The sequence below is a fragment of the Capricornis sumatraensis genome, chromosome 4 (genome assembly GCF_032405125.1).
Source record: "Capricornis sumatraensis isolate serow.1 chromosome 4, serow.2, whole genome shotgun sequence".
Classification (NCBI taxonomy): Eukaryota; Metazoa; Chordata; class Mammalia; order Artiodactyla; family Bovidae; genus Capricornis; species Capricornis sumatraensis.
Genome location: NC_091072.1, coordinates 47,169,945 through 47,186,824, shown reverse-complemented (window position 1 = coordinate 47,186,824; position 16,880 = coordinate 47,169,945). Strand labels below are relative to the sequence as shown.

General features: G+C 34.3%; 1 protein-coding gene across 1 annotated transcript in view; it reads right to left on the bottom strand.

The window, feature by feature from the left end:
* TRHDE (thyrotropin releasing hormone degrading enzyme) overlaps nt 1-16,880 on the bottom strand; it is a 460,588-nt gene that overhangs the window by 72,775 nt on the left and 370,933 nt on the right. Inside the window, exons 11-12 of the mRNA XM_068971693.1 lie at nt 13,887-14,017; nt 13,718-13,773 (exon numbers count right to left, since the gene is read on the bottom strand). Of these exons, the coding sequence (XP_068827794.1) occupies nt 13,718-13,773; nt 13,887-14,017 (187 nt within the window). The remainder of the gene's footprint in view (nt 1-13,717; nt 13,774-13,886; nt 14,018-16,880) is intronic.

The window sequence follows — 16,880 nt, the reverse complement described above, 5'->3', positions numbered from 1 at the left end:
TCCTAAAGTGACCTCTCCTTTCTTTAAAATACTGTGCTCTTAATTCATAGTAGATGAACACTAAATTTTTTAGATCAGTGTGTTACATTAAATTCTCCTGTTAGATAATTGTGAGATTATAATTTCTCCTAAATTCTAAGACATTTAAGAATATGCTGTTAAATTTTGTGGTTCATATGTTTAATTAATGTAGTTCAGTATTTTTAATAGAATATACTATTATAGCAGAGTCCTCATAAACATTTACATGGTGAACAAACAAAATACATGTATTTCTAACAACTACTAATTGATACAAATTTAATTTTGTTGTGAATGTTGCTTTTGAGATTCCTTGCTGCTCTCAACATCATGAAACTGCATTTATTCAGATATATTTATACTTCTTTTAACTATTTAATTATGAAAACTATTAAATTTAATATTAATATTCAACTTTCATATTTAAAATTATAAGCTGCCTATTAGAGGAATTATTCTAGATTTCAGTAATATTTTTTGCAAAAATTGTCTGAGCGTCTTACAGAGAAAGATAAATTAAGATGAAAACCAAGTAAACAACCTCATCAGAATGAATTCAGATGAAAACTTGGGTATACATTTTATACTTCCATAGAGTAGGGTGCTTCCATGATAGCTCAGTTGGTGAAGAATCTGCTTGCAATGCAGGAGATCCCGGTTCAATTCCTGGACTGGGAAGATCCGCTGGAGAAGGGATAGGCTACCCACTCCAGTATTCTTGGACTTCCCTGTGGCTCAGCTGATAAAGAATCCACCTGCAATGTGGGAGTCATGCGTTCGATCCCTGGGTTGGGAAGATCCACTAGAGAAGGGAAAAGCTACCCACTCCAGTACTCTTGCCTGAAAAATTCCATGGACAGAGGAGCCTGATAGGCTACAGCCCATGGGGTCCTAAAGAGCTTGACAAAACTGAGCGACTTCACTTTCACTTTCACCTACTATGTACCAGGCGCTATTATGCAGTAGTATTTAGGTATTTGTTAAATATTTGTTAATTATCTGTCATGTTGTGGATATGCCATTTAGGATCACCATTTCCATCCCCATCTATGTATATTCTTAACTTTCATGTATTTTCAAATGTGAAACATTGTTACTATATAACTGGAAGATATTGCTGACTAAGTGTATTACAGAATCTTCCATTTGTGAATGATTCTTACAAATGAGCATCAGAAATTGAAATAAAAAAAAGATCAACCCACTAAAAGTATTTTGACATCCTTGTTTCTCCTACTTTTCATAATTTTTATTTTGTTTGTTTGTGAAAGATGTTCTCATATCACTTATCTATTGAGAATACGGAGAACACACAGTTCATTTTAATGTCATGTATATACACTTTAGAAACTGATTAGCTTATCTAGAATGAAAAATAGATACTGAATGGTGACATACAAACCAGGTAAATAGCTGTTGAAAGATTTTCCTACTAGTTTCCATACATTCTATAATGACAAAATACAGACTAAAAAATAAAAAACATATACTTCTAAGTTATTTTGAATTTTGCATACCTTTGAAATAAACAAACATTTGATAAACATCTCCACCAACATTTGTAACTTTCTATTGTTTCATGTGATAACTATCTAGTATATAATTTGTTTATGTTTTATCTCAATGTCTTCCTGCCACTAAGAAAAGCACTTGAATTTTTTTGACTAAACATTGGCTATAATTCTCAAATTTTAAAATTCTGTATTGCTTTTCCCATATGAAAGGCAAGCATGACAAGATAATCTTTCTGAGGCCAAATATAATGATTTCATCATAGCATAAAATAAGTATTATGTCTCTGTCTTTGTTACCCACCTACCCTTCAATCCAGGTATCCATCATCTATTTCTCTGTCAACAAACTCATTAATGTTCACACTGAATATATAATTTACTGAAATACCCTACATATTACTTTTGCATTTATTGAAACACAAATTTTCATAAGGATTTCTCAACTCTTCACACTCTGTGAAATCACTGATAGTCTATCCATGTCAAAATTCTACAGACTGCAGTAACGTTTTAAAAATGGAAAAAGGAAAGCTGAAAAATTCTACAAAGATAGAAATTTAAAAGTGTGGTAAGTTGGGAGGCAAGGTGCCTAATTGCTCTGCATAGTAACTATATTTCTATAATAATTTTAGTCTCACTATCAGTTGAAAAGGGGAAGTAACATTTCCCTTGATATGGCCTGGATAAAGCTCATGATCTGCCCTCAGCGTATGCAATTAACTTCCAATGCATTTGCATACTGGGAATGCAAAACCAGATAATTCTCACCCGGAATTCTTTCCATTTTGGCATTTCTGACAGCATTCTTGAGAACCTTCCACGAATTTAGAGTGTGTTTAAGTTAGCAACCCCATAAAACTCGCTGATACTCAATCATTATTCTCTTCAGGGTCTATTAGTCTTACTTGAATTTGTCACATATGGATGGTTAGACTAATATTTTCTTTCTTATTAAATCTCTCTTTTTTCCCCTTTGGTTAGCACTACCACCTGGTGACCTGGAGAGTTGATACTGAACTTCTGTTTAATCCTCATCCTAATTAAGTGAAGCAGCTGAGCAACCAGAAACCTCTGCCTCTTTCCCTTTTGAAGCTCAAATCTACTGCACTCCAGGCTATTCTGTTTAGGAAGGAAGAACGCAATCTGTGATTCAAATGTGGTCTGATTCACAGGGCCCGGTGCTACTTCTTAGCTTCTGAGTTGGCCTGTACTCATATCTTTAAAGAACATTAAAGAGGCTTTGGCACAGTTACAACAAGTCAAGTTTCCTAATCTGATGTTTGCTCACATCCAAAGTAGTAAAGGCCTCTTCACCAGTACTCCATTCTTCATAAGGGCATGTGAAGCATCACGTGCAATTAAAGGAAAACATCACGTATTTAAAATCATCTCCCAAGGCATTAAGATTTGCCATATAAGCAAAAGCGTCTGATATTGTGAATTAATCACTCACCTTTGTGGCACAAATGTTGGAACTAAATTTCCTTTCCTTTCTCCTCTTTCCCAAATTATTGTCTCTTCAAATATAAAAATGAAATCTTTCATGCTTCACGCCAAGCAGTAACTAATGTAAGATACTTTTTTCCATTACCTTTTCTCTAGTTTCCTTATCAAGATAACATTGCTACCTTAGGTAAATAAATGCTAAAGCACAAAACAGATTTTTATGAGTTCTAGGAGAAAATTATGAGCAGCTCTTTAGCACTGGCTGATTACTATGTTTGTTAAGAAAGACTGCTATCAGAAAGCCCCTATGAATCTCTGTTCCAAGGTGGGAAAGTATCATTTCAAGATAATTTAAAGGAATTACTCTAACATAAAACCTCCATTAATACCTATACTCACACTGCTTAGTCACTAAGTGGTGTCTGACTCTTTTTTGACCCCATGGGATGTTCCAGGCAAGAACACTGGAGTGGGTTGCCATTACCTTCTCCAATATTCATATATTACTAATTTTTAAGTTTTATTTATAATTTAATCTATCATAATAGAAATGAAAAGAGGTTTTTTTGAGAGCTCTTTGAAAATTAGGCTTTTACCCTAACAGACTAAATGTCAGAGGATTCATTTAATTTTTTCACACATTAAGTCTACCATAAAACTCTCGTTTTCTTCTTTCTTATCAACTATTTCTTGCTGAAAAAATGTAATTACTTTTCTTTTCTTTCCTTCATCTTTCTAAGTTCCTGATTCCTTCAGAGTATCACAGAATAACCACAAAACCCAAACATGCCTTCTTCTCACAGTTTACATTTGTTCTGGGTAATTCTAGTTTTCCTGCCTATTGTACTGTCAACAGATTTACAAATTACCCAGGTTTAGATGCCAGATTAACTTGCAAAAAAATCCTGCCATGTCCTTCACCATGGAAAACTACTGAACACATCAGAATTCAGTATGCATATGTATGGTTGCTCTATGCCAGTATGCTCATTTAAACATAAAGGTGTCCCTTAATTATATGAGATTCCCCCAGGAGCTTTCCGCGCTTGGGAAAGTTTCTAAGACACTCAGATTTTGAACTCTGTTCATAGCTATCCAATGGCATATCTGACATGGTAAAATATCTAATAGCAAGAATTAAAAAAAAAATGGGTTTTGAAGAGTTACAACTAAGTCCCTGATGTCCTGATTGTTGAATGGTCAGCTTCTGACACTAGTATCCAAAGAAAGTCATGCTCACTGTTGTTAAGAATACTATATAAGGACTTTCAGCTTCACAGGAGCATCTGCCTAAGTTGATGCCATAAATACCTTCTGCTCCTCAAAAGGACTGGTTTTCACATTGCTGTGGGTGTCAGGATCACATGAATTACTTCATAGAATGCAGACTCTTAGGTAGTGGTGGGAATATGCAATTTTTAATAAAACATCTCAGGTACAGTATGCTGATGCAGGTGGTCTCAAGGTTCATATTCAAAGAAGCACTGCACCTGAATATGCAAAAGATTCCAGCAAGCAGCAGAGGAGATGACTCAAATCCATGAAAGGAAAACCACTAAGATAGTACCATCACAGTCCAAGAATCTAAGATCAGAGGAATATTTAGGTCTTTATGCTAAAAGCACATGTTAAAAATATCTATTTGAGTAAAATTGATGGTGTAAATGGCCATCTTGGAAGGAGCTCTACCTAGATAATGTAAATTATTTGTGAATAGGTAAGTATTTCAAATTATTGGGAGGTTCAGAGAAATCCTAGAGAAATTCTTATGAAATGTCAGGCTTATGTTCCCGACCAATTATAAAATCAAAAGAATCATAACTTTATGGTAAATGTAACCAGACAGTACTAACTATACTGAATATTATATATATTTTTTAATTTGTGAGACTCTAAAAAGATTATATACACTTATTCAAGCAAATTTGTATTTGGAAATAGACTATCCTTAAAAAAAGAATGGCTTATGCAAATCCATGCATGTTACAAACATCACTTACACAGGTTTTTTTCAATTGGAGGAAAATTACTGTACAATGTTGTGTTGGTTTCCGCTGTAGCACTGACATATATACAAATATCACTTCACTTTTGTAACTCAAGACTTGAGGCCTTTTCTATGAAAAAGTATTAAATCTACAGAAGAATGTCAAAATATCTTTCTTCTTTCTATTCAGCACTCTCAGACATTAAAACATTTTCACCTATAGACCTGAAACACAAATTTGGCACCAGAAGGTTACACATTTGCTTTTGATTTCATGAAGTACAACTGAAAAGTCTCCAAGAAAGTTTGCCATCCTCAAGAGCTGCAGTGCTCGCATGCCAGGTTGCTTCAATTGTGTCCAACTCTGTGATGCTATGGACATAGCCCCCCAGGCTCCTCTGTCAATGGGATTTCCCAGGCAAGAACACAGGGGTGGGTTGCCTTTTTCTCTTCCAGGGGATTTTCCCTTAATGCCTCAAGAGGTTTATTCTCAGAAATAGCTGGTATGTATGGCAGCTCCCTCTAAATCCTTACCTCAAGGATAACATCTGTGACTTCACCCTCATAAGGTTTCTAAATATAGCTCAAAGGAACACATTACCTCATTTTCTAACCTTGAGCAAACAAGCATATGCCTGTGGGAACAGTTTGGCTTGATAATTCAGAAATATACTCTAGACTTTCACTGGGTTATCACAGAAAGAAAGTGACGACTCCTAGCCCATTATAGTAAATGTCCTGAAATGCTTTCAAATTATTTTTAACATTTACTGTGACAAAGTGTTACATAAACTAATATCAATTTGCAGTCCTTTTGGATATGAATTTTTAAGTAATTGCATACAGAAAGTTATAAAATGAGAGGGCTTCAAGGTGACTTTTTTTGTATATCTCAAGAGGAGCCTTAGCTGATAATGACAAATAGATAATTAAATCTCCAGCCTTACAGATGGGAGAAATATTTTAATCTCTTGGGTATGGCCACAAAGCTCCTGAATGGACTCATTATGAGCCTCTGCTCAGGGCATGGAAAGATATTCCCTGGTCAGAAAGTCCAAAAGTATAACCACAAGCTAACTTTAATAGCCTTTGGTCAATGGCAGAAGATTGGAAGTATAGAGCTAACAATAAATCCTAGTTTACAATAAACAATTTTATCACTTTTAGGATTTCATAAACATTTAATTGCAATCCTTTTGCACACACATTCTAGTAGCCTAACAAAAAATAAATAAGAATATAATCATACATGGATACTTCTCCCAAATGAGTCTAATATAAACAGCTAAAGAATCATTCCTCTCTCCCACCCCAGTGAGTAAATATGATATCCATTTTAATCAGTATTCTCAGTATTCTATTATTAATAACTCTTGTGATTCCATTATAAAATACAGCTAAGGAAAAAAAATGTTTATACTAAAATTATATAGTACTTTTGAAAAAGAAGAAGGCAGGGATTGATGAAAGAATTCTAAAACTAAACATCCTTTGTGAAACCAGAATTTATAAAGCAGTAGACAGTGTCAGTCTAAAATCATTGCAGATGGTGGCTGCACTATCAAATTAGAAGATGATTGCTTCTTGGCAGGAAAGCTATGACAAATCTAGTCAGTGTATTAAAAAGCAAAGGCATCATTTTGCCAACAAAGGTCTGTAGAGTCAAGAATATGGTCTCTCCAGTAGTCATGTACGGATATGAGAGTTGGGCTATCAAGAAGGCCGAGCACCAAAGAATTAATTGGTGCTTTCAAACTGTGGTGTTGAAGAAGAGTCTTGAGAGTCCCTTGGACAGCAAGGAGATCCAACCAGTCAAAAGTAATTAACCTCCAATGAAAATAAATAAATTTATATTTTTTAAAAAAAATAAATTAAAAATAATAATAAAGGGAATCAGTCCTGACTATTCATTGGAAGGACTGATACTGAAGGTGAAGCTCCAATACTCTGGCCACCTGATGTGAAGAGCTGACTCATTGGAAAAGACCCTGATGCTGGGAAAGATTGAGGGCAGAAGAAGAGGGCAACAGAGGATGAGATGGTTGGATGGCATCACTGATTCAATGGACATGAACTTGGGCAAACTCCAGGAGATGGTAAGGGGTAGGGAGGCCTGGCATGCTGCAGTCCATTGGGTCACAAAGAGTCGGGCAGGGCTTGGCAATTGAACAACAATGGACAGACTCAGAGGGATCCAGGACTCTTAACCAGATTTTGCATGGCGGTGTTCAGGTGAAGTGAAGCAGTCCTGTGATCTCCAAAACTGACTTGGGTAATCAGGATGAAATGTCCAGTCTGCCAAGGTATTTCTTATAAAAGGTTTCTAAGTCCTTACTTCTCAGTACTATGAAAGGTCAACACATGGCGATTTAAACATCCAGCCATGGACATAGGAAAGCTTCTCTTCATCTAGCCCAATTCAGGATGAACTTGCCTTTTAGGTACACAATGTTCCTATTTTCTGCAGTCAGCAAAGAAATAATGAACACATGTGTTGCAGGAGAAACTTTAAACAAAGTCCAGGAGGACCATCCAGAAGACACAGAACTTCTAATAAAAACTATGAAACAAGAAGTCTCACAGGCAGCAGATGACTACCACTAAGTTTGCAAATGTTATGTTGGTTTTAACAATGCTGCTAGCTCCTGAAACTACAGCTCAGAAACAGCAACAACAGAGGAGGGTAGGTTTGGAGTATTCTTATCATCTGCTTCTTCATGAGCCATTAGATTTTCACTGACTCATCTACTGAATTTGCAGTTCTTCTAACAGCACTCCTGAGATTTCTCTCAGATTTTTAAACTCAGAAACAAGTTGATAAAAATGTATGTATTAATTTTATAACTCATAGAGTCTTCAGAAATGTATTGAGTACTACTGATGGCAGCTTACCAGTATTTCAAGCACTTCTAGGTGTGACATTCATGATCTCCAGGCCCAGGTCTTTGTGCTTATTGCAAATACATCACTAGTATTTTAAAAGAGATAACTGTTATCTTCTTTCCCAACACAACTTGCAAACTAAGCTGTAAGATTCTGCCCTAGCTGAGGCTTTTTTAGGTGATTGGATCCTTAACGGAATAGCCTGTAACAGAATTTTTAACAATATGCTCAGGCTAAAGTATGTTATGACATTAATAATGTAATAATCTGGCATGTGTTATACATAATTAAATTTTCCAGGAAACGGTGACTAAATAAATAAATCAGTGCAGTAACTGCCCAGGGCAAGGGTGGCAATGATGATGTTTCTCTGGAATTCTTTTGAATATGAACAACTGTTCCAAATAATTTTCATGTATTTTGAACATTTTCAAACAAAATATCACATAGGGCCACAATCCAGTGATACACACTTGCATAGCTTTTTAAAATAATATCAGAGCATGTTAATGGCTTTTAATATCCAAATCCAGTGGTTATTATATTTTCTATGGCAAATATTCCACATTTCCAGTTTGTACTATGTTAAGTGAATAAATAACTTCAATATGAGTTCTTATATAATCTAACTGCCAATTCCACTCCTTCTCAAATCTATGTTTTAATCAATTTGCTCCATGAGTATCACTGGAGTGACAGTTCCCTTGCCTTAAATCCATCCTCTAGTTTATATTTTTCCCTGCTCTCATTTTGCTACTTTTAAAACTTTAATGGATTTTCATAGCAAACTTTCATTCTCTTGATGTTATTTCCTATATGATGTCCATCACTCTTGGACAGAAAGATCAAGCCAGTCAATCATAAAGGAAATCAACCCTGACTATTTGTTGAAAAGACTGTTGCTGAAGCTGAAGTGCTAATACTTTGGCCACTTGATGTGAAGAGCTGACTCATTGGAAAATACCCTGATGCTGGGAAAGACTGAGGGCAAGAGGAGAAGGGGGCGACAGAGGATGAAACAGTTGGATGGCACCAGTGACTCAATGGACATGAGTTTGAGTAAACTCAGGAAGATAGTGGACAGGGAAACATGGCGTGCTGCAGCTCTTGGGGTCACAAAGAGTCAGACGTGACTTAGCAACTGAAGAGCAACAACAATCTTTCTAGGCCACAATAATTCTTTACTTTCCGACACTTTCATAATATTTTATTCATCATATTGACACACTGAGTATAGTTTATTGTCTACAGTGTATTGCTCCTGCTAGACCATGAACTCATTAAAAACAAGAACTGCACCTTGTTCATTTTTATATCTCTCGATCTAGCAATGCTTCATCACAACAAAGCCCAACAACAAACATGAAGGACCACTTACAAAAAATATATATATGTCTAGGCATTTAGTCACTAATTCCAAAGTTCAGGTCATAATACAATGACATTTGCAAAGCAACTGATTAGTTCCTTACACACAAGGAATGAACATTACAACATGTAAGTGCAAAAGCAGTGCCACTTCCTATATAAGCATATATCATTAAAAAAATGAGGGAATAATATGGCACTACCAGAACTCATGTAAATAAAGCTAGAGAACTTCACTAAGGACCTAAATAAGTGAGGATAAATATTTTGGTATTGTAAAACTCACATTTGAAAAGATGCTACGTCTTTAAAAATTAACATAAATCCAATGCACATTCAATCATAACTACAGCAGGATTTTTAATGGCTTTGTCAAATGATTTTGAGATCTATACTTAAGAGAAAAAATATGTAAGATTTTGAACAAGAGGAAATGTCACCAACCACAACACACTATCCTGCTGCTGCTAAGACACTTTAGTTGTGTCTGACTCTGTGCGACCCCATAGACAGCAGCCCACCAGGCTCTGCCATCCCTGGGATTCTCCAGGCAAGAACACTGGAGTGGGTTGCCATTTCCTTTTCCAATGCATGAAAGTGAAAAGTGAAAGTGAAGTCGCTCAGTCATGTCCGACTCTCAGCAACCCCATGGACTGCAGTCTACCAGGCTCCTCCATCCATGGGATTTTCCAGGCAAGAGTACTGGAGTGGGGTGCCATTGCCTTCCCCAACACACTATAAAGCTAAGCTAATCAGAACAACGTGGTACTAGTGCCAAAATGAACAGAGACCGGTTGAATAGAATTGAATCAATTCCCTAAAATAAAAATATTAGCATTAAGATAAAGACATCATTTCAAATCTATGAATAAAAAAAAGTCTTGTAAACAAACAGGATTAAATAATTGGTTATAAATGTATACTGTTAAAGAAAGCTATGCTATACAAAAAAACTCATTAGAGAAGAAGGGGTTCAGAAAATAGGTGTAAAAAGAAAATAGCTTACAAATAAAAAAATGAAATATTTTCAAAATGTTCATATAGCAAGGGTCTCCTATGGAAAGCAGAACCAGAGAAACAGAAAGCTACAAATGGAATACCATGTAAATACCACTGAGATGATGACATATATCACAAAGTTAAAAAAAAAAAGACATAATATTGAGAGAAAATACTGTAAAATCATCTTCTACAAAAAGGCTTAAAACCTCAAAACATCCAGAATATATAGGAAAAGAGTAGGAAAAACACCTCACCCATCTTCTATTAGACTTTTCTTTTTCTTCTAACTGGGTAACAATTAAAAAAAGGAAACTAAATACACATGGAAGTTGTATAGGAAAAGATGCACAAGTTATTTTAACTAGTTCTGTAACAACTTCAAAAAAACTTTATTTTTGTTTCCATACTGTCAAAAATGTAAAAGATATATATTGTTTACTATCCTGTAGGATATGAGGGCATTGGGCCCCCTCATACATGGTTGATGGAGGGTTCTACTGGGAATCCTTTGGAATACAACTTGCAATGTTTATCAAAAATGTTACACTCTTTAAACCAAAAATTCCACTTTCAAGAATCAATCGTACCAAAATACATATATGTACAACAAAAGACTGTTCAAGGATGTTCAGTGCAGTCTTGATTTTAATAATGAAAATTTAGAAAAAATGGAATAAAGCTCCTCAGACTTATTTTTATAAACAAGTCAGAGAACATTTCTGTTCACATAAAAAATTAAACTGTATAGAAATTGTTTTAAAAAAAGGGGGCCAGATTTATATACATCAAATATTAACACTTTTATCTGAGGATAAAAGCTATGGGAGGTCACAGAAGGAGAAAAACAAAAGTTTCACATTGTTATCTTTCTTGTTTGAATCAGTACAACCAGAATGCATTCTTGCAGTTTTTATATTTTTTAAAAAACAACCATGACAAATACCTAGAATATGCATACTTAATTGCACAAAAAATACTGGGCATGAAAGTTTATGGTCTGAGTAATCAATAATTAATCAGCAATTCATTCAACAAATATATATTGGCATAATCCAGTACCAAAGATTAAGTTAGGCAGTAGTCACACAAGGATGAGACAACCCCTACCCTCACGATCACTCAAAAATCATAGGGACCCAGAAAAGTAGTTGAAGTATAAGGTGACAACTGCCAACACAGAGATACACAGATGTCACCTTATTTTTGCTGGGGAGGACAGGCAGGTTTCAGGTAAGGTGGTGCAAATGAAAAAAAAAAAAAATTTAAGTGAATAGTAATGTTCCCAACAGACAAGGGGAGAGGAGAAGAATTTCATGTAATGGGCAAAGTCATCCTGACCTAAGGTCACAGGCTCTGCTGTGCTACGTCTTAAGGTGAATGTTATCTCCCATCCCGTACTTGAAACCTGTGTACCCTTAACTAAGAGGCTAACCCCTCTCAGCCTCCATGTCTATAACATGCTATAACACAGCTGTATTAATCACACCCACTCCCTGGGTTCACTAAGAAGACTGGACAAAATCAGTCATAAAAGCCTCAGTACAGTAACTGGAACATGTTATTGATAAATATTTGCTACTGTTCTATGTGTTACCTATAAAGAAGCCAAAAGGATTGCAATATGTTCAGGAAACTGAAAGAAGGCTGAAATAGGCTGGTGGCAAAACTTCGAAACATTTACTGCTGCTGCTGCTGCTGCTGCTGAGTCGCTTCAGTCGTGTCCGACTCTGTGTGATCCCATAGACGGGAGCCCATCAGGCTCCGCTGTCCCTGGGATTCTCCAGGCAAGAACACTGGAGTGAGTTGCCATTTCCTTCTCCATCGAAACATTTACTAGCATACATTAAAACATGAAGAACTCCAAGTAACTGCAGAGTGTTTCATGTAAATGCAGAATAAATCTACCTTGGGATTTATTTACTTCCATGCTAATAGGAGACCTATTTCATGATCAATAGAACAAATTTTAATATATATTCAATGAGATTTGCATATTTCCCTGGTAAGTATGTATAAATGATCATGAAATTGTTTACTTGCAAACATTTAAGCCTTCCACAGTTGTTATCTAAAGCAATGTTCAACAAAGAATTTAATTTTTGAAAAAAAAATTCATCTACTAAAATTAAAATATTTCATTTAAAAATAGCTTCTATTATTTAATACAAATTTCCTTTCCTTTCAGTTTCCATCTGCCTCTCTCTTTAGGACGTCACTATATATTTGCTTTCTCACCATCATTTCAAACCCATAAAGATTCACATGAACTATTGTTTCAAATCCCCCTCTCAATCTTCCTATATTACCTGGCTCTTATATTACTGCATATATATATATATGCAAAGCCCTGGCCATGTCAGTTACTAGCTATGTGACTTTAGATAAGTTACTTGAGCTCTCCAAGCCTCAGTTTCCTCACTTATAAAACGGGAATAATAATAATAATGTAGGTCTACTTATAAGGTTGTAAGAATTATACACATTATTATATGTAAAACAAAATAGTGTCTGGAATCTTTTAAATGTTTAATTAACTGGTAATATTAGTTACCTTCCAGTACCTTAATTTTTCCTGTGGAACCCTTAACATGTTTCTCTTTTGCCTGCTTCTCTTTCAGGGCAATGTATACTCCCTTACTGGCTTTCTGTACTCTCCAAACTCCTCTGTCAAAGTAATCTTCATGTCATATCTAATACTTTCTTGAAAGTCTTCATATCTTACTGAATCTTTATCCCCATATATGGCTTTCCTCCACCTGTATCGTTTCTAAATTTTTGTCCAGTCTTATCATATTATTAAAATAAAACTATATTTAGATGTGAAGCAACACAAAATATTAAAAGAACTGAGTTTATTTTACTATTTAGCCTAAAACTTGGGTTTATGATCAACATTATTTTAAAAGAATAGCTATTTAATGATTCTTCAAAGGAATATCTGATTTTTTAACATTATAAATAGAACTATGAAAATAGATTATTAGAAACAAACATTACTGTAACTAGTACTAAAACTTCTGCTCTAAGATTGATATATATATTTTGTTCAGAACAGCTTTACCCAGTAGAATATTTATTTCTGTCTTGCAGCACAAGCTTTTCATAATGAATCACATTCAAAAATTCATTAAAAAAAGATATACTAGTATATGTCAGGAAAAAAAAATTGATGATGCTTGAGGTACTTTCCATGAAAAATTAAATATGGCACAATGGTCATTTTGTAGACTTCATTAATGAAATTGGAAAGAGATTATTAATCTTGAGTGTTAAATTGAACCTGTGGCAAAAATTGATCAAGCTTCTCCCGGCTCAGAAATACCCTACAGCTACTATTGATCAAGAGTTTGGGACACTGGTTATATCTAAACACAAAGGATGTGAGATAGAAATTATTTTTAAAAGATTTCTGATTCAAAACATATATACTATTTAGCTTAACAGAGGCAGTCTTAAGAGTACTAGTTTTATTGTGGAGATCCACAGGGAAACATACCTGGCTAGGCTGAAGGCATCGTCGATCAAACCTGCTCGGTTGCTGACAGAGAGAACCTATGAGGTCAACCAAAAAACAAACAAAAATACAAAAAAATGGAGTTATTTAGGATTAAAATGGCAGATGTTCATATGTCTAAACAGATCTTTGATGATTAAGTCCAGTTTACCTCATGGTTTCTGATTAATTGATCAATTAATAATCTCCAGTTTCTTAAGTCATAGTTGACTCTAAAATAGCCAGTTTGATTGATGTTCCCCAGCAACCAGCTTCCTTTGTCCAAAGTTATCCTATGGTGTTCTGAAAACAGCATTTTAGGGGTAAGAGAGATTTTCAATTTTATGAATTAAAATAGAAGGAACTATGCTTTCTTAATATCAAATGTCACAGTACCAAGAATTAAAAGAGGACACCATTCTAAATACCTAATTGAATCTACTCTTTACTTATTAAGCAATTAACCACTATGGTTAGAATTTGCTAGAAAACCTTTAGTTTCTTATTCATTATTACTCAATTAACTGTTTTCTTATAATTAACATTTTTACTCTTGATAAAGCCCTATTATGTATATATAATTATCTTTCTCAAGATAAATATAACCAAGAAATCTACTACTGCATTCATGTGGCTTTCATTTAGATTGTCTATGTATCTGTGGTTGGAATAAAAAAAAGGCTTCAGGTGCATAATCTACTTATTTTATTCAGGAAGAAAGTGATTAAAACAATAGGGCTCATTTATTTGAAAGTCACTGTTGTTTCTTACACTTTTCCCTGTGCTTTTTGAATGTGCTAATAAATAACAGATTTTTCAGCATCATCAATCATGTTGGAAAAACACCCCTCATTTAAAGCTCTAATATTTCTACATATAATTAGAACAGATAATAAATTCTGCTTATTAGAATCACTTTGGAAAATGGTAACTTGATTGCATTCACTGGTTAATTCAATTAAAGGAAGCCAGTAAAAGCAATCTTATAACTTAACATATTTAACCCCTTCAAATATGATACAGGGAACTCATTCACTTTTAATGGCAGCCTTTATTGACTTCCTAAAACCATAGTTTACAATTATAATTACTTTGTTGCTGATGCCGTCAGGACTCATGCTTCATAGAAGTAGCATAATATATGAAGTTATTTAAAACTCTACTATATATATTGGAAGGGCTGATGTTGAAGCTGAAACTCCAATATTTTGGCCACCTGATGGGAAGAGCTGACTCATCTGAAAAGACCCTGATGCTGGGAAAGATTGAGGGCAGGAGGAGAAGGGGATGACAGAGGATGAGATGGTTGGATGGCATCACCGACTCAATAGACATGGGTTTGGGTAAATTCCAGGAGTTGGTAATGGACAAGGAGGCCTGGCGTGCTGCAGTTCATGGGGTTGCAAAGAGTCGAACATGACTGACCAACTGAACTCAACTGAACTGAAAACCTGTATTGTTGTAACTATTCTCCAATATAAAAATGTTTGAACTTAGGCCATTGATTGTTTTTGGCTCTCAATTTCCTTACTTATAGCCTAAAGGCCAAATAATGCCATTTAAGGACCCTTCCAATTATAGGATTCAATGGCAAAAGGGGATAATTTATTAGTTTGAGGTTGTACACAGCTTAATCTGTGGTACTTAGAAAAATAAATCTGTCAGATATTACTCTAAAATATTTATAACTTTCCAAGTTTCTAATACTTTGTATCTGCATATTTTTCAAAAATGTAATATTTACCCACACAATTTCTGTGAAGCTTTAGAATGTCACCCAATTTTACAGATGTAAAAGTAAAAACAAATAATCTAAAAAACAGCATATAAAATTAGTTCTCATACAGATTTTAGTTAATCATGTCTGAATTCACTGAAGAAAAACTGATTGAAATATTGATGATATTGTTTCTCTTGAGTAACCCTAACCCTTTAGGAATGGTAAGATTTTTTTAGAAAAAAACATTTAAACATTTATAACAAAACATTTAAAAATTATTATTGAATTCACATGGCTTAAGAACAAGTTTAATCATTTTCATCTAGCAAGTGATTATTCTTTGAAGAAATTACAATATTAAAGCATCGGGTTTAATAAACATATGATAAAACTTTTTACAATTTTGAAATGGTCATGGATTTCTATATTAAATCTGTTTTTTAAAGTTACTTCCTCCTGACATTTTATATAGATGGTATAACCTACCTTCATATAACGCACTTATTTCTAGTTTTTTGAGCTTTTGAATTCAACAACTTATAGGTAGAATGGAAACCAATTAAAACCAGAAAACAATCCCTACACCTTCTGTGTTATCTGAGGAGAAAAAGAAAGGCAAGCATCTATTATTTTTAAATATTCTATTATTAAATTAATAACTAAAACTTGAAGGTTATTATTGTTCATGGATATTTTTACACCTTTGCTATAAATGAAATCCTTGGAGAAATGATTCCCCAAAAGTTTTTGTAATAGATTTTTAAATATCTTTTTCATTTTACTTAATTATATCTCTAAAATGTTCTTCAGATTAACTAATGGCAAGCAATGTATTTTAAAGAGATCTTTTCCAATGGTCTAATGAGGTACAGTGTGTGATGAGAACCATAGTAAAAAGCATGGATGTTATATTTCAAGTGTTAGTAGTAACAATTAAAATTTATATTTAGAATATATCCAAAATGGCATAAGATTTAGACTACATCAAGGCACAGAGTAGTTGGCATTTTATAATGTTTTATATTTTTATATTTTATTCTTCATTTTGGAATGAAAAAGAAAGCAGATCAGATCTTTCTGCTCAATATTGGCTGGTTGCAGAACAAGGAGAATTTAAAACAAAAACGTGAACCAGGATGCGAAGGGGATCCATGTGAAAATTAACGTATAATAACACACCCTGGTTTTCTCATCGGCCTCTTGTGAGAATCAAATTCGATCATGCTCTGTAGAGATGATAGAGAACCATGCATGTGCGTTCTACGGCCAGGTGTTGAAACTGACAGATCTACAAAGTAACCCACCAAAGCACTAAAATCCTGTGTGCGCATGTGTGTCATAAACAAACTTAAAAAAGAAAATCAAGTTCCTAAGACATTTTTGGCACGTTATTTCTCAAGCCTTAATTTTTTCATTTGGAAAGTAGAGATTAAAAAAAAAATACCT